Source organism: Panulirus ornatus, chromosome 4 (genome assembly GCF_036320965.1).
Source record: "Panulirus ornatus isolate Po-2019 chromosome 4, ASM3632096v1, whole genome shotgun sequence".
NCBI lineage: Eukaryota > Metazoa > Arthropoda > Malacostraca > Decapoda > Palinuridae > Panulirus > Panulirus ornatus.
Genome location: NC_092227.1, coordinates 68,438,519 through 68,461,486, shown reverse-complemented (window position 1 = coordinate 68,461,486; position 22,968 = coordinate 68,438,519). Strand labels below are relative to the sequence as shown.

Sequence of the window (22,968 nt, the reverse complement as noted above, 5' to 3'; positions counted from 1 at the left end):
CCTTGCAGTCTGTAAAGAAAGCATCATTAAGTGGCATGTGTTCTTCCAATACTGTGTGTGTGTGTGTGTGTGTGTGTGTGTGTGTGTGTGTGTGAGTGTGTCTAAACACAATTTGTGTATTACAGGAAAAGATTTTTTTAATTCGTGTCGCCCGAAGCCACCGGAGTTCGACTCTCTCAACACCTGTCTAAACCCCTACCGGAAGCACCAGCACCAAGAACAACAACAACAACAACACACACAGTTCACCATGATTAAAGGTAAACAAGCAACACTATAGACAACCCAAACAGGTCACCGGTGAAAGAATGAGGCTTAGACGCTTGACAAACAAGGTGGTGGGGGTGGTGTCATGTGGTCCAGGGCGCACCCTGGAAGGGTGGGAGTTGTCGCACGGTCCTGGAACTGCCTGGAAGGGTGGGGGTGTCGTATTGTCCTGGACACTGCCTGGAAGGGTTGGAGGTGTCCCACAGTCCTGGAGGCTTCCTGGAAGGGTGGGAGGTGTCGCACGGTCCTGGACGCTGCCTGGAAGGGTGGGAGTACCGCATGATCCTGAAAGCTACCTGAAAAAGGATGTCGCCCGGTCCTGAACGCTGTCCGGAGAGATAGTGTCGCAAGGCCCTGGAATCTGCCTGGAAGAGGTGTCGTTCGGTCCTGGACTCTGCCTGGAAGTACTACAGATGCTGCACAGTTCTGAACACTAATTGGAGGGTTGGTGTTGCATGGTCCTGGATTGCTGCCTGGGAGGGGCAAGTCGCACGGGAATAAAGGCTGTCACAAAGGGTGTTGGACGTCGTCGGGTTCTGGATATCACCTGGAATGGTAGTGGTACCGCTCGGTCCTGAACGTCATATGGACGGCTTGGGGAAAGTGTCCTAAGTGCCTGGACGCGCCTTGGATTGGGAGTTGTCGCATGGTCCCTGAAGCTACACAGAGGAGTTGGAGGTGTTACACAGTTCTGGACGCAGCCTGGAAGGGCTGGAAGTGTTACAAAGTTCTGGAAAATGCCTGGAAGGGTTGACGGTGTCACACAGTCCTGGAAGCTGTCTGACAACCTTCCAGGTGTGCCATAGTACTGGAAAAAACGTACCACGGTTTTGGACGCTGGCTGAAAGGGTAGGGAGAGTGTAGGATGGTCTTAAACATCGTCTGGAAGGGAGGTGGGTGTTGCACTGTCTGGAAGGCTCCCTGTAAGGGGAAAAGGGCAGCGAAGGATGGAGTCGCGCAGCCTGGAGGGGAGCATGTTTCCTCGGCCCGACCTCACCATTACCTCATCTGTACTCACTCCCAGGCTCACTGCGCGCTGTCACTCACGTATGTAGGTCTCCAGCCCAGTCCCGGCGGCCGGAGGGGAAGCTGGTGCTGGAACATACTGTGTAGCGCCGCTTGGAAAATCCTTTCCAGCGTGATGAGTTCTGGAGACCCGGAACGCGACGCTGCCAACAAGTGAAGGTAGAAAAGCTGAGGCTCATGCCAGGGATATTTTTATACTCCTTCCATTACGGAGATTAAACATGCAGGAATTAAAACTCTTTTTGCATGGCGTCATGAAAAAGTAGAGTTTCCATTATTTGCGAGGAGTTACCAGGCAGGAAGGCTGATGGCTTTCAAGAAATTGTACATGAAAAAAATGTGAAATCTACTTCCCATCGAGAATTATATATATATATATATATATATATATATATATATATATATATATATATATATATATATATATATATATATTTTTTTTTTTTTTTTTTTTTTGCTTTGTCGCTGTCTCCCGCGTTTGAGAGGTATATATATATATATATATATATATATATATATATATATATATATATATATATATGACATTGCATTGCCTTACTTATTTCAATGTAAGGATAATCACACTTCATCAGACGTTCTCATGATTTAATGAAACTTTACAACACACTACATATTTCACGGAGGACCTCATCATTTGTGCAGAGTTTACAAAGTTTCAACACCCAACACAAACACATAGAGCTGCACACCCTCTGGCCGTCATGTGTGATCAGAAACTGAAATACCCGTGACAGAACCGTTGGTGGGTGTAGGGGTTGGGGTGGCAGGGTGAGGTGAGCAGGGGAGCGATGGATGACCTGGATAGCGAGATGTGTGGTCAGTTGATTTCCTTTATGTCGTCCTGTATTGATGGCTCATCCATAATCATGTACTTGATGATGGCATGTGCTTTAAACTTACCTGAGGAGAGTTTAAAGTTATCAATAAGAGAAATTCATACAGTGACATTACGAATATCATAATCCCGTGAAGGGAACAGTGTGACTGGATTGTTAACGTCTACAAAGTGATCACTATCTTGGGAAGGCAGAGCCTACTAGCTGCTTGTGCCGACAAAATTTCTCAGCTCCAGTTTTCCCTCATCTGGCCAATGTATAAATCCTTACATGACTTAAGTGAATACCTCCAAGTCTCTCATAATCTGGCCTACCTCTGGTTATGGTCTTACTGATGGTGGTGTTATACTGAAGGTCGACATTACAAACGCTGTTTTTTTCAGTCTATGTCTTATATACTTAGGTGAACTGGGCAACACCCAGGCGGTGACGACCCACAGTAACGCTACTGCTAAACATTCCCAAGAGAAATAATCGTTCCGTAGACCTTAACAACCCAGTCACATTGTATCCTTCCTCAGATCATGAAACTCGTAACGCCAAATCATTATGGATGATCATCAGGACAGGAAGGTATAAGGAAATCATGTGACCAATCACCTCGCTACCCAGGTCAACCACCTCCCCCACACCCGATACAACCCCTGCTGACCCCAGCCAGCCAATCCAAACCCTTTAACGATCCTGTCTTGTCTCAATTTCTGCTCAGACATCGTGTGTGTGTGTGTTTGTGTGTGTTTGTGTGTGTGTGTGTGTGTGTGTGTGTGTGTGTGTGTGTGTGTGTGCCATAATCCAACACTGTCAGTACTTCCTAGCTTTTTTAATCTAGACACTTTTCTAGGAGGAAAAGCTGGACGTCATACCATTTAATCTCTTCTTCTTAGTCCTGTGGTTACTCCTCACAGTCGACTAATTTCTGAATATCTCAAACCTTCTCTGATATCTGTGCTCCGTATGTATCATAACAAATTATAGTGTTACTTGGCTTGAATATTATTCAATATTCCATCATGTCAAACGCTTCTGTCCTCTTCTTGTCCCCAAACCTATTATGAACATTCCTCATGTGTTGTACCTCATTCCTCACTTTGGTTCGCTCTATTTTCATTTTTCCTTACGCTACTCTCCAGTCTCTGTCAGCTCTAGCCCCCTCCCTGCCAACAGCGTTAACCCGAGACCCCTTCCATCCAGAAGTGTCAGCATGAGACCCTACCCGCCTACAATGTCAGCACGAGACCCCTTCCTATCAGCAACGTCAGCAAGCGACCTTTCCCTATCAGCAACGTCAGCACGCAACCCTTCCCTATCAGCAACGTCAGCACGAGACCCCTCCCTTAAAAAAAATAGCCCGAAACCCCTCCCGGCTGCCAACGTCAGCCCGAAACACTCCCCCCAACAACATCAGCGTGTGACAGCCCTGTCAGCAGGTGACGCCTTTAATAAGCCCTTGACACCTGGCCCTTAGCCGGTGACACCCTCTAGTCCACCCGTGACACCCTCCAGGCCCTGGTCCCTACCTCCTGCCTGCTGGTGTAGGCCAGATCAGGGCGGCAGGCAATATGCTGCAGCCACTGACGTGCAACACCTGACGAGAACCACTGCTTCAGAGGACAGTGACCTCAGTAGAGTGGTTGCGGGTGTAAATTGTGGTCGTGGTGAGTTTAGGTGATTGTGGTGGGTGTAGGTGGTTGTGGTGGGTGTAGGTGGTTGTGGTGGGTGTAAGTGGTTGTGATGGGCGTAGGTGGTAGTGGTGGGTGTTAGTGATAGAGGGTGGTGAGCGTGAAGGTGGTGGCGAGGGTGCAAATATTAGTGGATGAAGGTGGTGGAGTGTAGATGGTGCTGGAGAATGTAGGTGGTAGCAGAGGGTGTAGATGGTAGCGGAGGGTGTAAATGGTAGCGGAGGGTGGTGGTGAAGAGTGCGGGTGCTGAGGAAAGGTGTAGGTGGTGTAGATGTTGGAAGCAGGTGTTGAGGAATGCAGGGTAGTAAGTGGGAGTACATGAGTAAATCTGACAGCAGAAGGCCTAACGCTCTATGACCAGGTCATCTGCTGGTCGCCAGTGACCAGTAATACCCAACGATGGAGACAAGAAAGAAAACCAGAACTCTTCCCCACCCATCACTATAGATGGGGACAGGACAGTAAAGCAAAAGGCTCCTCCCCACCCACCACTATAGATGGAGACAGGACAGTAAAGCAGAACTCTCCACCCCACCCACCACTACAGATGAAGACAGGTCAGTAAAGCAAAAGGCTCCTCCCCACCCACCACTATAGATGGAGACAGGACAGTAAAGCAAAAGGCTCCTCCCCACCCACCACTATAGATGGAGACATGACAGTAAAGCAGAAGGCGCCTCCCTACCCACCACTGTAGATGGAGACAGGATGGTAAAGCAGAGGGGCAGAGGATGAAGGGACTGGATGCTGAAGAAGGACAAAAGTTGAAGTGGGCAAACTTGACGCGGGCGGAGGTTGAAATGGGTGGAGGCTGACGTGGTGGAGGCTGTAATAGGTTTAAGACGTAGGCGAAAGGTTCAAGTAGAGATGGATCGGAAAAGGTGAAAGCGAAAGGTGCACCTGAGTTGGGATGGAAGGGAGAGAGGTGGCAGGGGGTAATGGTGGAAGATGCTGATGGCAGAAGGAGAGAGAGGTGGCAGGAGGTACAAAAGGTTAAAAATGGAGGAGAAAGACAAGGCACATGGCAGGAGTGGAGATTTAGTGTGGTGGAGGATGCAGGGGTAGGGAGTGGGAGGGCAGGAAGTAAGGAGAAGCCAAGACTCACGGGTCAGAGGGGACGGGTGAGGGGGTCACAGAGTCTGGGGTCCCACGGTGCAAATCGAGGCAGGAGCAAACAGTCTCGCTTTCAGTAATGTCAATGAACATTACGGAGATGCCTTACCCAGCTCGCTTCGCCTCCTCCGTCCGACTGCTCCTGTGAGGTCACGAAGGCGTCTTATACTCACGAGAATAATTCTGGTTTATAGTTCTTTTTTGAATCACATAACTCACCACATAAATACATCAGTGAAAACAGAAGTCCAGAAAGCAGTAGGAACATGCTGAGTGTGCGTGACGGTGAAGCGGGACACGTCACAGCACAGAATGGGGAAAGTCTGAGGCGATGGAAGCAAATGTTACAACCAATACAAGATAAATAGAAAACGAAATTGTGAACATAAGACGACGTTAGAAAATAAGAACTATTTCCACGTAGCTGAGAGTGGCAAGCTGCCCAAGTTGTAGGAAAATCTAGGACACAGTGAATAACAATAACAACAGGTCTCTAGAGCTAGACGATAACAAAGAGGATGTGCCTAGCCTCACTCTAGCCAGGAACGCTTTGGTAACACGTCTGAACAAAGTGATGTGTAATGGGAACAAAAAATGGGAGGAGGTTGTGTTAACCAGGGCCTGAGGCTGAGGGGACTTAAGTAATAAGATACAATGAGGGACACTCTAATGGAAGGAAGAGATGATGTTCTTCTGAAGGGAACGAACGCTGTGGCTCCAGGAAGCCCAAGTGAGACCCTAAGCAAGAATAGGACGCTCAAACGGACGTACGAACATAACACTCGGACTGTTGTGGGTGCGAGACGTCGACCTCCGAACAGGGTCAAGGTCATCTGCAAAACTCAGGACACGAATCAAATACACTTTGCAAAATTCAGGACACGAATCAAATACACTTCTGGAAAAGCTTTTACACTGACGGATGCCTTGAAGGGTGGGAACAGTACGAGTCTACACAAGGCTGGAGTGGCACAACTAACCAGACATTTATTTAGTCAGTAAGACGAAGACAGACGTTAGGCTGGAGTGGCACAACTAACCAGACATTTATTTAGTCAGTAAGACGAAGACAGACGTTAAGTCGCTTACATCCAGGAAGGCAGCCGCTGCTCAGGTCTGTGAACGGTGGAGGGTGGCCACCAGATGACCGGGGGCATCAGGTCATGGGAGGTCACCCAGGCCGCCGGCGTCTGGTCAGGATAGAGAACAAGTCTGACCTTAAAAGAGACGTGTCTTGATGGTGTCGGATGAGCCGGGGAGGTCAGGTCAGTGGTAAGTTTACATTGACTTCTTACATGAAGGAAATCTGTATTTCAAGATCCTTGTTATTCGGCGTAAAATATTCTTTTATATACCAACGGCAAAAGCATTACTTTCATATATCAACGCCACGAATATAACCACCCAAGTACCATCACCAAGAGAGTATAACCTTCAATATAACAACGCCAGGAATATAACCTATATTCCAACGCCAGAAGTATAACCTTCAATATACCAATATACCTTCCGTATACCAACGCCAAGAATATAACCTTCAATATAATAACGCCAGAAGTATATAACTTTTTTATATACCGTCATCAGGAGCATACCCTTCAATGTACCAGCACCAGAAATATGACCTTAAATATACCATCGCTAGGAGTATAACCTTCAATATACTAACACAGTATGTGCACGCATGCGGACTGGACTACTGACAGAAAACGGGGAGGCACCAGGCCGGCTCTCCGCGACAACGGTGGTTCCACAAGGTTCACTTCTTGATCCAAGACTTTTTAATATGATCATCATCGTCATCATCAATGGACTGAAGACGAGAATAGCAAATAAAACATCAATATTTACGAATAACTGGCATTATGGAGACACACCAACACAAAGGAAAACTGTCTACCGATCTAAAATGATATCGAAACGTTAATTCGGTGGTCAGAGACACGGCAAATAGCCTTGAATGTTACGAGTGCACAATAATGCGTTTATCACGATAAAGAATCAAACGTCAATAGAAAATGTTAGGTAAGCCATTTTCTGGCGCACGAGAAAAACACACGCGGTGTGAAAATCTGAAATACGCAAAACACCTCCAAAAACTGAATCATACAATGCTAGGTTCCACAGTCAGGTATAGAAACCAAGAAAATAAAGACGGAATGCTTCCTCTTTTCAACGCCATCATGTAACCTTACACAGAACACACTGTTCAGTTCTGGTCACCAAATTTAAATAAAGACAGATGAACTCCGATGAACACAGAAAAGAGAAATCAGTCACCTTATGATTACAGACTATGATCTAATATCTTTTTTCCCTGAAAAAAAATCTGATTTCATATTTTCAATATATCTTTATATATGTAATTAAATATATCTCGTTCCAATTTTCTTTCACGTTAGGTAGAGACCCAAAGATCAGATATAATACCGCACTGACGTTAAAGGGAAGATGTACAGAAACGCGAGTAAAAAATTTTTCAGCAGTAGGGTTATACAACACATGAATAAACGCAGCTTTTGTTAATACGAAGACTAGCAACACCTCATACTAAATGCCCGGCAAACAGATCTAGAATTATCGTTATAACTGAATCAACCTGAGCCGTAATGAGAGCATGATAGCATATATTTCAAGTTTTCTTTTTCCCTTATGTATATTAGAAGCTAACATGCATCCATCCTCCCCAGAGCAGCCGGGCGGCTGAAACACTAGACCAGAATGTGCTTTGCATTCCTGCTTTCTCTCCACACGTTCCTGTCAACAGACCTCTCTGTATCACATGGTGTTCCTCCATGGCTATTCTTCTGCTGGTTCATGTGCCGGAGGGAGTAGTAGGGAGAAAAGAGCCTTCTGTATTACTACCCTGCTCCTATCTATGCAAAGTCAGAGCGCATATGGCTTTAGAATTACCATCAGCACCTGAAGATGCTATATTCTTTTTTTTCCGATTGGTGGCCGTAGCTTGACGCTGATGGCCTTAATGACCCCGGTGGTCGATCAGCCTGAAGCCTAACCAACCAATCAAGGCAGTACTGAAATGTAGGATCGTATCACTGTCCTGCGGCAGATAACCTCGTCATAGATCATCGGGTCGACTGTTATCTTTCCTTCCCACGCGCTGCCTCCCCGACCTGGGGATCCTCAGTCTCACTGTCAAGGTCGCGACCTTCCCTGAGGCGGCTCCCGCCCTCCGGTTGACCTCAGCCCAGGAGACATGCTCCACACGATCGTCAGGCGACTGGTAGCGTGTCTGCAGACTCAGCCAATGAAAGACAACTACGCTCTTTATCTATTACTAATGGCAGCTCGACCAATGACAGCCAACTTTGCTCTCTATCCATCACTGTGCTCGACCAGTGAGAGAGAGGGTTGCTCCCGTTGACTCGTAACCTCCCACTATGTTCCATCCCTCTATATCGAAAGTTACAAACTTGTCCAATAAACCATCTCTGCGACTGCATTACAGGGAACTATCTTGTGATTGCTTCCCGCCATCTTATCTACTGGCGCGAGACAGTGTCTTAAGATACACCCCGAACAAGGAACTTCCAGTCTGTGTCTGGCTGGAACCCCCTGGAAGGAAGGTGAACTTCTGGTTGGAAACCTCCTGGAAAAAAGGTCAGGCTGGATCCTCCGGGAAGGAGAGTAAACTTCTGTTTCGTGTCTGGCTGGATCCTCCTCGAAGGAAGGTGAACTGGTTGGTTTCGGGCTAGAGCATCCTGGAAGGAAGGTGAATTTCCAGTTGTTGTCTTGCTGGAAACCGGAGGGTCTCTTTGTTTGTGGGAACCTCGTAACATATGCACATTTTACCGTTCTCTCAGCACAACAGTCAACCCTAACAGAAATCCTTCAAAGTTTGGATAAGGATTAAAGGTTTTGTTCACTCAACAGCAAACTCTCTCTCTCTCTCTCTCTCTCTCTCTCTCTCTCTCTCTCTCTCTCTCTCTCTCTCTCTCTCATTCGAACGTAAATGAACCAGGTGGCTGCTGTTCCGAGCCAATGTACGAGTTGCAACTACGGTGAAGCACCAGCCATCCCCTAGCTCTGGTGACTATCGTCCTTCACAACCCCCACATACAGCTGATAACAACATGAGATAACTTTTAAAAAGAACGAAGGCATCACTTCTACCCAAGCCGAGTTTCATCCATCTTGGATTCTACAGAAGAAATTCCCTCTTTTTGCTCTTGGATTTGTTAAAGTACACATGAGAAATGAATCATAGCTACCCGAAGCGTCACATATCCATAACAAGTACCTTGGAAGAAAACAATAACCAATAACTTAGTCGCTAATAAGAACAAGAATCACGAACAAATTACTTGATCACAAAAGAATCAGTCCTTTAGGAAAAATAGGAACAAAAAAACAGCCATTCATGAACCAAAAACTACTTAAAACTCCACGAAATCTCCCACACAATATACCATGAGACACAATTCGATAAAACCCTACACAACTTGTCAAAATTACTCACAACTTTTCAAAGCCACCCACAACTTGGCAAAAGTCACTTACAACTTATCAAAAGGCTTTCCTAACTTACCATAGGCCGAACTTGTGGTAATTTGTGGTTTTAACAGCCAATGGACACTTCCTAATAACCCTCAACAGATAAACAAATGGAATTCAGGTTTTAACAATAAATCATACCTTAAGAACAGCTATTCAAAACTCTTCAATGGTTTATCATAACAGTAACCCATCACGCTTTAAGAAAAGCCCAACAGAATATATATCAGGCTCTTAAAAGAAATAGCCTCTCAAGTTTCCTATAACCTCAAACACAAGTGCTCACAACTCCGTATCAGTCGTTTACAACTCAACATGACAACTTGGAAATATTATGAAACAGCCATAGCAAAGGTGATCGGCCACAATAATTCATTGCCACTCACATCTGACACACCACACACTTGCTGTGTCACAAGATTAGTGTGTGGCCATCGGCAACTCTTGGGTGGGCCATTTTGATACCTGCTTCTTTCCCTACACGTCGAATCTTTGGAATTCTCTACCATCTCATGTCTTTCCCAATAAGTCACTTCCATAACCTGGTATATTTCAAAAGACAGGTTTTTCACTTTCCCAAAAATTCGTAAACACTTTCCCTTGTCTTTTCTTTTTCCGCTTCATAATTCTCTCTAAAATTCAATTAAGGCCCGGACTTGATGTGGACTTTTGTCCGTAACTGGAGCATTCAACATAAAAAAAATGTTTACTCTCTTGCCATGCACATTTCATGTGTGTATCAATCTCGACTTCAAAATTATCAAATATTTCTATTAGACCCAGCACATTGTTCTTGATGCCCTCAGTTGACTGTCATTCATGTCGTTCATAGACCAATGAAGTATCTTTTCTTCTTTCTTGCCTGTATAGATCGCATTCTTTTCAACTCTCATCAAACTTCATGTGTTCCATCCCTCAATGTTGCTTGAGAGATGTTTCTGATTTCTCTTCAACTTTGTTTATGTCCATTTGCTTAATTGATGACCAGACGCAGCAATGTTCAGTACTGCTTACGTATGAACTTAACATCCTCTGTTTCTCGTTACCAGTGTTCGCTTTATCATACCTCTCATTATTTGGCTTGAGCAATATGCTCCCAGAATTCCAGTTTTCCATTTATAATAACTCCTAGATCTCTGACGTCTTCACTCTCCATGTCTTTCCCTGCTAGGTCTTGGCAGGGAGTCTCCGGCATGTTGATAATAATAATAATAATAATCGTTCCATGACTTATTTAGTCGAAGGCTTCTTCGTTTAATTCCATCGGCTTCGCTTACATCTATTTTCTAATCATAATCACGTCTTTCGGCAATATTTTTCTCTCTTCTTGTGTTCCTAGCGTTTCACTCACTCGTGTCATATGGAAAATATCTGACTATACATAACATTCTCTCGTCCATGTTCGTCATTATTATTACATGCAGTTATGAAACTTGTACCGCTGCATGTCGTACTTCCGGTAAAACATCCTCTTCTTAGAGAGAGAGAGAGAGAGAGAGAGAGAGAGAGAGAGAGAGAGAACTACCATAAGGGAGATGATAATAATAAAGCCCCCCTGGCAACCCTAGGCGGCGGGGCCCAGGAGTAAAACGTCAAATTATTGCATATTACATGACAAGAATTTCATCATCCCTTTGACCGCGTCTTTGGAATTCCCTTTGTAATTCACCCGGCAGGTTCCTTATATACGGCAGGAGGGTAGCTTCAACCCCTGGAGCACAGGAGCGTGCGACCCTCGAGCACGACGGCACGACCCTTCAGCACGACGATATGACCACTGAGCATGACGACACGACTTTTGAGCACGACGGTACGACCCTCGTGCACAACGATAAGACCTCTGAGCATCAAGGTAACGACCCTAGGATATAACGGCCTGGTCTCTGACCTGACCGTTACAAGGATGTAGGTCTGGGACAGACCTGTTCCACAAATTTATATGGGTCGTATATCATGTGAAATGTTCTATGACTAGAAGAGAGAACCTCTGGTAGGGACCTAGTATACACAGTGTTTCCTTGTGTTGTGTGACATTACAGAGGGTTTCCTTGTGTTGTGTGTTATTACAGTGGGTTTGTATGTGTTGTGACATTACAGAGGGTTTCCTTGTGTTGTGTGTTATTACAGTGGGTTTCCTTGTGTTGTGTCCTTGTGTTGTGTGACATTACAGAGGGTTTCCTTGTGTTGTGTGACATTACAGAGGGTTTCCTTGTGTTGTGTGACATTACAGAGGGTTTCCTTGTGTTGTGTGACATTACAGAGGGTTTCCTTGTGTTGTGTGTTATTACAGTGGGTTTCCTTGTGTTGTGTGACATTACAGAGGGTTTCCTTGTGTTGTGTGACATTACAGAGGGTTTCCTTGTGTTGTGTGACATTACAGAGGGTTTCCTTGTGTTGTGTGACATTACAGAGGGTTTCCTTGTGTTGTGTGACATTACAGAGGGTTTCCTTGTGTTGTGTGACATTACAGAGGGTTTCCTTGTGTTGTGTGTTATTACAGTGGGTTTCCTTGTGTTGTGTGACATTACAGAGGGTTTCCTTGTGTTGTGTGACATTACAGAGGGTTTCCTTGTGTTGTGTGACATTACAGAGGGTTTCCTTGTGTTGTGTGACATTACAGAGGGTTTCCTTGTGTTGTGTGACATTACAGAGGGTTTCCTTGTGTTGTGTGACATTACAGAGGGTTTCCTTGTGTTGTGTGTTATTACAGTGGGTTTCCTTGTGTTGTGTGACATTACAGAGGGTTTCCTTGTGTTGTGTGACATTACAGAGGGTTTCCTTGTGTTGTGTGACATTACAGAGGGTTTCCTTGTGTTGTGTGACATTACAGAGGGTTTCCTTGTGTTGTGTGACATTACAGAGGGTTTCCTTGTGTTGTGTGACATTACAGAGGGTTTCCTTGTGTTGTGTGTTATTACAGTGGGTTTCCTTGTGTTGTGTGACATTACAGAGGGTTTCCTTGTGTTGTGTGACATTACAGAGGGTTTCCTTGTGTTGTGTGACATTACAGAGGGTTTCCTTGTGTTGTGTGTTATTACAGTGGGTTTCCTTGTGTTGTGTGACATTACAGAGGGTTTCCTTGTGTTGTGTGACATTACAGAGGGTTTCCTTGTGTTGTGTGACATTACAGAGGGTTTCCTTGTGTTGTGTGACATTACAGAGGGTTTCCTTGTGTTGTGTGACATTACAGAGGGTTTCCTTGTGTTGTGTGACATTACAGAGGGTTTCCTTGTGTTGTGTGACATTACAGAGGGTTTCCTTGTGTTGTGTGACATTACAGAGGGTTTCCTTGTGTTGTGTGACATTACAGAGGGTTTCCTTGTGTTGTGTGACATTACAGAGGGTTTCCTTGTGTTGTGTGACATTACAGAGGGTTTCCTTGTGTTGTGTGACATTACAGAGGGTTTCCTTGTGTTGTGTGACATTACAGAGGGTTTCCTTGTGTTGTGTGACATTACAGAGGGTTTCCTTGTGTTGTGTGACATTACAGAGGGTTTCCTTGTGTTGTGTGACATTACAGAGGGTTTCCTTGTGTTGTGTGACATTACAGAGGGTTTCCTTGTGTTGTGTGACATTACAGAGGGTTTCCTTGTGTTGTGTGACATTACAGAGGGTTTCCTTGTGTTGTGTGACATTACAGAGGGTTTCCTTGTGTTGTGTGACATTACAGAGGGTTTCCTTGTGTTGTGTGACATTACAGAGGGTTTCCTTGTGTTGTGTGACATTACAGAGGGTTTCCTTGTGTTGTGTGACATTACAGAGGGTTTCCTTGTGTTGTGTGACATTACAGAGGGTTTCCTTGTGTTGTGTGTTATTACAGTGGGTTTCCTTGTGTTGTGTGACATTACAGAGGGTTTCCTTGTGTTGTGTGACATTACAGAGGGTTTCCTTGTGTTGTGTGTTATTACAGTGGGTTTCCTTGTGTTGTGTGACATTACAGAGGGTTTCCTTGTGTTGTGTGTTATTACAGTGGGTTTCCTTGTGTTGTGTGTTATTACAGTGGGTTTCCTTGTGTTGTGTGACATTACAGAGGGTTTCCTTGTGTTGTGTGACATTACAGAGGGTTTCCTTGTGTTGTGTGACATTACAGAGGGTTTCCTTGTGTTGTGTGTTATTACAGTGGGTTTCCTTGTGTTGTGTGTTATTACAGTGGGTTTCTATGTGTTGTGTTATTACAGAGTGTTTTCTTGAGTTATGTGTTATCTTCCGCAGAGTGCGTGTTAACTTTAAGATTATGGGTGTAATCTTCAGTACTACTAGTGTTTTCAGTAGTGTGAGTGTTAAGTAACAATAATAACAACAGTAACTGACTATACCATTAAATAATCCCAGGATCCCATTCCCTGAAGGGTTGCCTGCAGATTCTCAAAGCTGCGCTACTTCCAGTAGCAGGTAAATAATGGATTCCTTTGGAGCCAGAAGTTACTTGTGGCCTCGACAACAGAAAATGACACAGCTTCTTCGAAGGTGATCTTTCGTTCGCAATGCAACCACAGCCAGGCGAAATCAGGTAATGCCTCATGATCTGTCTCTACGTATAGGTTAATAATGATGATGGGTGTCTGTCCATCTGTGGGAAACGTCCAGGGCTGGCCTTGAAGACCTTAGCTTAGTAAAGGAAACACTACTGTGTAGACGAGGGTGTGATGAAGATGAGTACAGTGAACACAGAATATGTGGAGGGCTTTGGACGTAACTTAACGTGGTCAAGTCATTGTAATGATAAGGTGGTAGTGAGATAGAAGTTGTAGAAAATACGATCATATACTGAATATAATAATGTAACGAGAATGAGTTTGTGGTGAGCGTATGAGTGTAGTAATGATGTGGATGTAGGGAAGATGCAAGTCGGTGAAGATGAGGGTGTGAGGAGGATGTAGTTAAGTGAAGGTGGCCTTTCTGACCTAACACCCATCTTACATCCTACACCCAGGAGGCGGGAAAGGAGTTTTGTGGGGCATAAGGGAAGGCAACAGGGTAGCGTCGCTTGCCGTGACTTAGATTTCAAAGTACAGTATTCCTACACATCTTACGTACCTTTATGTACTCTTGAGGCCAAATTTTTCGGCAAAAAATTGGATGTCGACCTATACAAGGGTAATAGTTTCATCAAGTTAAAATCCATGCGTGATGGGAAGGTCAAGGAGCAATTTTTAGCTTCAAACATGAAAAATATTAACCAGTTACTGCCAGTAATCAATAAAATATGTACCAATTAGTAATGAAAAGCCGTGCAGTGCCTTTAGCAGATGCAGCTCACCAACTTAAAGTAGGATAAGTTACTTTACAACTTACTTTCAGTACTTTACGTCGAAGTTCTCAGCTATGCTAATTTATCATACCATATATACGGTATCATACTACCCACAAATCTACAAACAATACCGGTTATAAAACCTTTTCTATATTTCATACCATATAAAAATCCACCTCAGTTCCGCACTGTTTACAACGATACACGACGCACCACCAGCTGTTGAGTGCTGCCACAGTTGCCAAGGCAGATCTCCTGTATCATCATAGCAAAACGAAAGTAACCAAATCCAGGGAAAGTTACGGTAGGATGGAGGCACACGGCGATGTATAAACATTAAGTATTCATTTTCAAAAATTTATTTATAGATACATTAATTTTTTCATTAACTTTGAGACGTTAATTTTTGTTAACTAAATTTGAAACATCATTTTTTGTTAAATTTGAAACAAAAGAAAAGTACGATACTATATTTCAGAATATTTTCATTGAAATCCAACAAAATCATTTTCCTTGTCATCGTCTTCAGCACTTAACAGCTCCTCCTCCCAGTCCTCTCCGTGAACAGCATCGCCATGGGTCAACACCATCATCAGTCACAGGATTATCAAGTCATCTTCTGTTCCATCAAGAGCAATCGATATCCCACATTTCTTAAAAGATTTCCCCACAATTTCTGGTCTGATTGTATCCCAGGCCTCGGCAATCCATCCATATAATGTTGCTAGTGATGGAGCTTTGAAGTTGCCTCCCTTTGTGTACGTCTTATCTCCTTCCATCATCATCCAGTTGTTCCACTTCACTCATCTCATCTTTGAGTGGTTTGTTTATGGAAACATCATCCAGTGGTTGGACGCGACTTGTTAAATCCACCAGGAACCACAGCTACATCAGCGTTTTCCTTCCTCATCCCAGCAGTAACACTGTCAACAAGATGTGATCCAAACATATCCCACACAAGACGATTTTTTCTCTGCACAGTCCCCCTGGTCAAGCAGTTCCCCGTGGTCGAAAGTTTCAGACTCTTTTCTACCATATGTGTATGCCGTCTTCATCCACCGTCCTTTCTCGTGCATGTGGATGATTGTACCTTTTGCAAACGTTTGCTTTGGAAATATCTTCAAAATATTACCATAAGCGTCAGCTTTGTGCCGTCAGCCATATATGGCAGCACAACTGCGAATTTTGATTCTTCACGTTCAGGAGTTTGAACTAAATTTTTTTTCACCCACTTCATGGTCGTTTCGTCCATGTTTCCAATACACGAAAGTCCATATGCGTTCTTCTTCAATAACCTTGTCATCACATTGCTGTGGAAGACGCTGTGAAAATTGCGTCCTCAGTCTCAGTACAAAATCATTTCTTTCCATAAATCTTGTACATCAACCATGGCTCGCCTCAACATCTGTGATGCCTAATTTCCTTGCTACTTTCAAGGAAAAGAATGGAAGTGATCCTCGGGAAACACCATATCCATTCTGTCGGTTTTCACTGACATACTTTGCCACTAAGACTTCCATACACTTTCCTCTGTTAGCACATGTGTTTTTTCCACAAATACTTAAGTTGTGCAGAAAGCTTTCTCCAGCCTCTAAAAAAAAAAAAAAAATCAGATATCTGAAATTCCCTTGCTGGTGCACAGTTGTTAGCCTGTTCTGCAAATTCAATCACTCGGAGCTTGAACTTTGCTTGTGAACTTGTTTCTTATTGAATCCATGCTGAAAATATGGGTCAAGCAAGTTTGTTCTTTTACGCCGTGAGAGTCACGCAAATACCCGTACTGGTATTTGTTTGTTTTCAAGTATTTTCAAGAATGAATACTTGTAAATCAAAAGTATAGTGATACTGTATTATTACCAACTTGTCATACTTCTGAGAAACAAGAAGCAAGACAATCAGAGGATAAACGCAATTTCAACGTAAGGTAATATTAAAGGATGCTTAGAAAAAGCCGACGCAAAAAGTCCAACCCTCAGCGACCAGGGCTTTGCCGTATCAGCTGTTGCATCACAAGCATATTTTAACTGTGCCTGGATGAATGTGTTCTCCGAAATAAGTAGTAGTTTTGCTGAAACGTGATGCATTTCAAAGTAAAACAGGATAAAATACATGATGCAAATAAAAGACTTTACCTAACCTTCCGATGATCTTGAAATATTAGCTTTTTTTAATAGTTTTGGGTTAAAATAGTTATATTACTATGATATTCTATACATACTGTGCTTGATATAAAACATTCACGGAAATGTAATATTTTTTGCTGAAATAACGTAGGTATTACAGTGGAAAATGGGATAAAATCATGACGAAAACAATAGACTTTCGCTTTCTTTAGTTACTAAAGTTCAAAAATTTTTTTACCGTAATCGCTTTTCGAATGATTTTCCAGTGTAAACAGCCGTAATAATAAATGGTAAACAATTTGCCCTCGGCGCTCGGTGTTACTAACTCAGCGACCCTCAGTTTACAGGACGCTGAGTAGTTTTTTTTAGCAAGGGTTTTCTGAAACGAGTTTTGGTGCTTTATTACCCTAATGTGTTGGATCGACCTACACACGAGGCATATCATAATTCAATGATTTCTTAGCCAAAAATTAAGGGTCGACCTATACACGAGGTATTTATGGACGAGCGGATCTATTATCACTCCGGTTTTCAAGATGAACACACACCCACACACACACACACACACATTTCACCGATATTCATATATATATATATATATATATATATATATATATATATATATATATATATATATATATATATATATATATAAATGTGTGTGTGTGTGTGTGTGTGTGTGTGTGTGTGTGTGTGTGTGTGTGTGTGTAAATATCGGTGAAATGCTTGGAAAAGGAGAGAAAATAGTAGCCAGAATCCTATTTGTCATTATGCAGTCTGAACTCTGACCTCTGCAAGAACGAAACAAGAACACCAACACAATTATCTTTGGTCTTTCATTACTGGCTGTTGTGAGCCAACTGTGTGTCAAGTTTCATTACGACTGATGAAAGTGTAAGATAAGAATAGGCAAAAATGTTTAATTCTGCCAGGGATTTCACACGGAGTTTATAAAAGCAGAACATTTCCAATGAAATGATAAATGTTTTAATCCTGTCTGTACGGACACTTACACCGCCTGTCTGTCACAAGTCTTATCTAGGACAATGTTTTTGTAATGACTGACCTTTGGACCCGACCTGACCTGGTGGAGTGGGCAAGCGAAACGCAAAAAGTTTCTGGTATTAAAAAAGAAACATTTTCTTCCTTCATTGTATGGAAGGGAATTAACAGAAAACGTAGATGATGGTGGTGTTAGCAGGTTGTGGTGGTGGACTCAACAGCTGACAGGGAGAGGGAAGAATGTATACCGCCCACGCACGACACCCTGCAGGTGACCAAGAAGGACGTAATCGGGGGACTGGAAGACTTTCCCTCCTGTATTACTATACAATATAAAGACAGATGAAGGAGCCAAATAAAGAATTTGTTCTCACTCAGGAAAAAGCAAAGATGTATGAAATACTATATATATATATATATATATATATATATATATATATATATATATATATATATATTTTTTTTTTTTTTTTTTTTTTTTTTTTTTTTATACTTTGTCGCTGTCTCCCGCGTTTGCGAGGTAGCGCAAGGAAACAGACGAAAGAAATGGCCCAACCCCCCCCCCCCATACACATGTACATACACACGTCCACACACGCAAATATACATACCTACACAGCTTTCCATGGTTTACCCCAGACGCTTCACATGCCTTGCTTCAATCCACTGACAGCACGTCAACCCCTGTATACCACATGACTCCAATTCACTCTATTTCTTGCCCTCCTTTCACCCTCCTGCATGTTCAGGCCCCGATCACACAAAATCTTTTTCACTCCATCTTTCCACCTCCAATTTGGTCTCCCTCTTCTCCTCGTTCCCTCCACCTCCGACACATATATCCTCTTGGTCAATCTCTCCTCACTCATTCTCTCCATGTGCCCAAACCATTTCAAAACACCCTCTTCTGCTCTCTCAACCACGCTCTTTTTATTTCCACACATCTCTCTCACCCTTACGTTACTTACTCGATCAAACCACCTCACACCACACATTGTCCTCAAACATCTCATTTCCAGCACATCCATCCTCCTGCGCACATCTCTATCCATAGCCCACGCCTCGCAACCATACAACATTGTTGGAACCACTATTCCCTCAAACATACCCATTTTTGCTTTCCGAGATAATGTTCTCGACTTCCACACATTTTTCAAGGCTCCCAAAATTTTCGCCCCCTCCCCCACCCTATGATCCACTTCCGCTTCCATGGTTCCATCCGCTGACAGATCCACTCCCAGATATCTAAAACACTTCACTTCCTCCAGTTTTTCTCCATTCAAACTCACCTCCCAATTGACTTGACCCTCACCCCTACTGTACCTAATAACCTTGCTCTTATTCACATTTACTCTCAACTTTCTTCTTCCACACACTTTACCAAACTCAGTCACCAGCTTCTGCAGTTTCTCACATGAATCAGCCACCAGCGCTGTATCATCAGCGAACAACAACTGACTCACTTCCCAAGCTCTCTCATCCCCAACAGACTTCATACTTGCCCCTCTTTCCAGGACTCTTGCATTTACCTCCCTTACAACCCCATCCATAAACAAATTAAACAACCATGGAGACATCACACACCCCTGCCGCAAACCTACATTCACTGAGAACCAATCACTTTCCTCTCTTCCTACACGTACACATGCCTTACATCCTCGATAAAAACTTTTCACTATATATATATATATATATATATATATATATATATATATATATATATATATATATATATATATATATACATATATATATATATTTTTTATACTTTGTCGCTGTCTCCCGCGTTTGCGAGGTAGCGCAAGGAAACAGACGAAAGAAATGGCCCAACCCCCCCCCATACACATGTATATACATACGTCCACACACGCAAATATACATACCTACACAGCTTTCCATGGTTTACCCCAGACGCTTCACATGCCTTGATTCAATCCACTGACAGCACGTCAGCCCCGGTATACCATATATATATATATATATATATATATATATATATATATATATATATATATATATATATATATATATATATATATATAAAATCACGCACACACACTATAGGTCTTCCCTGTCCCCTCCCGACGACACATGGCAGAGCAAGACATATCTTGTGCCAGGTAACGTGTTGTGCTGCTCAGCCACACCGGCCACACTTCATCAACCTTGAGGCAAGAGGGAGCCAAGTGACCCACTAGGGCAGGACAACGAAGGTAAATGTTCTCGATCGTATGTGGAGGTTCCATATACATCATCGTGTTCCACGTGTCTTTACCCTTCGTCTTCCCCTGGGCTAGGGAATAACCGTGATGGTATTGAGGTAAAAGGATCAGAGAGGTCTGGGGATATGGGGGATATCCCTGTGCTGAGTCGCATCACCTGGCTTGATATCTGATCGCGAAGGACTTGAAAATGATGTGGTCAAGGGTCGAGGCCACAGACCGGATCCCAGACGATTCTGGATTGAAAAAGGCTGAACGCGGAGTCCAAAGAGAGGATCCCAAATGAAAGAAAAAAGATATCGTGGGATGAGATAACATAATAGATCCTAAAGGATCCTACACTGAAGACATCGATTATTAAGGTCATAGTAACCCTCCCCCCCCAAAAAAAAAAAATAAAAAAATAAAAAAGAAGTTAGTGGACTTCATCATGACGTAGAGTGATTAAACATGACTCATATTATCTGTGCGGTGGATAGTAATCACCATCGGTTTTAAGATCACATGATCGGAGTCGCAGTGCCCTACATACCATGGTTTACCCTGACCCTCCGCTGTCCGGAGCACCATCACCAGGGACTGTGGAGGGGACGGTGATCACCTGGTCTCCCCACCACCTGCACACCCTTGTCATGATACAAGGTGGTACATACCAACCATGTCATGAGACAAGGTGGTACATACCAACCATGTCATGATACAAGGTGGTACATACCAACCATGTCATGATACAAGGTGGTACATACCAACCATGTCATGATACAAGGTGGTACATACCAACCATGTCATGATACAAGGTGGTACATACCATGTCATGATACAAGGTGGTACATACCATGTCATGATACAAGGTGGTACATACCATGTCATGATACAAGGTGGTACATACCAACCATGTCATGATACAAGGTGGTACATACCATGTCATGATACAAGGTGGTACATACCAACCATGTCATGATACAAGGTGGTACATACCAACCATGTCATGATACAAGGTGGTACATACCAACCATGTCATGAGACAAGGTGGTACATACCAACCATGTCATGATACAAGGTGGTACATACCAACCATGTCATGATACAAGGTGGTACATACCAACCATGTCATGATACAAGGTGGTACATACCAACCATGTCATGATACAAGGTGGTACATACCAACCATGTCATGATACAAGGTGGTACATACCATGTCATGATACAAGGTGGTACATACCAACCATGTCATGATACAAGGTGGTACATACCATGTCATAATACAAGGTGGTACATACCATGTCATGATACAAGGTGGTACATACCAACCATGTCATGATACAAGGTGGTACATACCATGTCATGATACAAGGTGGTACATACCAACCATGTCATGATACAAGGTGGTACATACCAACCATGTCATGATACAAGGTGGTACATACCAACCATGTCATGATACAAGGTGGTACATACCATGTCATGATACAAGGTGGTACATACCATGTGCACCCAAGTCTTACCACAGTCAAACCGAGCGACGATCACTCCGTTCTTGTACACCTATAATTTTCTGCATATTTAGGCACATCTTGATGAAAATGATCATCAATAATAATAATAATAATAATAATAATAATAATAATAATTATAATAATAATAACAATAATAATATTAATGGTAATAATAATAAATAATAATAATAATAATAATAATAATAATAATAATAATAATAATAATAATAATAACATTATTATTATTATCATTATCATTATCATCCCCTCATCTAATATTTCTATGGTATCACCCATGCCCTACCAGCCGCTCTGAACACGTCATCAGGTCTACAGAGTTTTCATATTCACAGGCACAACACATATATAGAAAGTAAAAAAAAAAAAAAAAATCCCCTAAGCTGAAAGCAGCATTTCCTTCCACACGTTCATTTCGAGAGTTCCCACAGGTAAGAGATGTGGAAATACGTGTCAAAACTTGTCAACACGACGCGTCTCTGCTGAACTTCACCCCCAACACCCTGTACATCTGGGGGGGGAGAGAGAGAGAGAGAGAGAGAGAGAGAGAGAGAGAGAGAGAGAGAGAGAGAGAGAGAGAGAGAGAGAGAGAAACAGCAGAAGAAAAGGAAATGAAAGGATTACTTAACATGGAGAAACTTGAGGTAAATATGAAGTACTGGGATTGTGGTGAGAAAATAAGCTGTTAATGTGTTGTCCCGGGATTATAGTGAGGTAACAAACGATTAATGTGATGCCCTGAGATATTAGAGATAAACAATACATGGTTACAAACGATCAATGTGAAGCACTTGGAGTGAATTGAGGCGACATACTATAATCAAAGCGAGGTATCAAACGATTAATGAGAACCAAAAAGTTATTATATGAAAAAAGGTGATAATTGTAATAGTAACTAAAGATTAATATCAAGTAACAAGGGCTTATTGTGAAATAAATAATAACTGTGAAGCTCAAGTAATTAATATGAAGCATCAAGATACTGCTAAGAAGCATGATTAATACAGAATAAAATAGTGTGAAGCAACAACTGATTCAATGAAGCAACAGTTGACTACTATGAGGCAACAGGAAATTCTTATGAGGCAACAAGTGATCAATATGTAATACGTGATTTTTATGAAGCAGCGCATGATTAATGCAGGGTAACAATAGATTTATATGATCAATATGAAGCACTAGGTGATTACTGTGAAGTAACAAGTGACTGTTGTGAAGTTATACAACAACTGATTAATATGAAGCAATGAGTGATACTATGATCACAAATGATTAATATGTTAATATCAAGCAAGTGATAAAAACTAAGGAAACTGTATCATTGTAAAAGCAACAAGTGATTATCATGAAGCACCAAGAGACCAATGATAAGCAACATGGGATTATTGTGAAGCAA

General features: G+C 42.8%; 1 protein-coding gene across 1 annotated transcript in view; it reads right to left on the bottom strand.

Moving 5' to 3' along the window:
• Positions 1-1,905: 1,905 nt before the first annotated feature.
• The window catches only part of LOC139767079 (adenylate cyclase type 3-like), a 571,200-nt gene continuing 550,137 nt past the window's right edge, over positions 1,906-22,968 (bottom strand). The window contains exon 4 of the mRNA XM_071696050.1: positions 1,906-2,214. Coding sequence (XP_071552151.1) covers positions 2,179-2,214 — 36 coding nt within the window. The 3' untranslated portion in view covers positions 1,906-2,178. The remainder of the gene's footprint in view (positions 2,215-22,968) is intronic.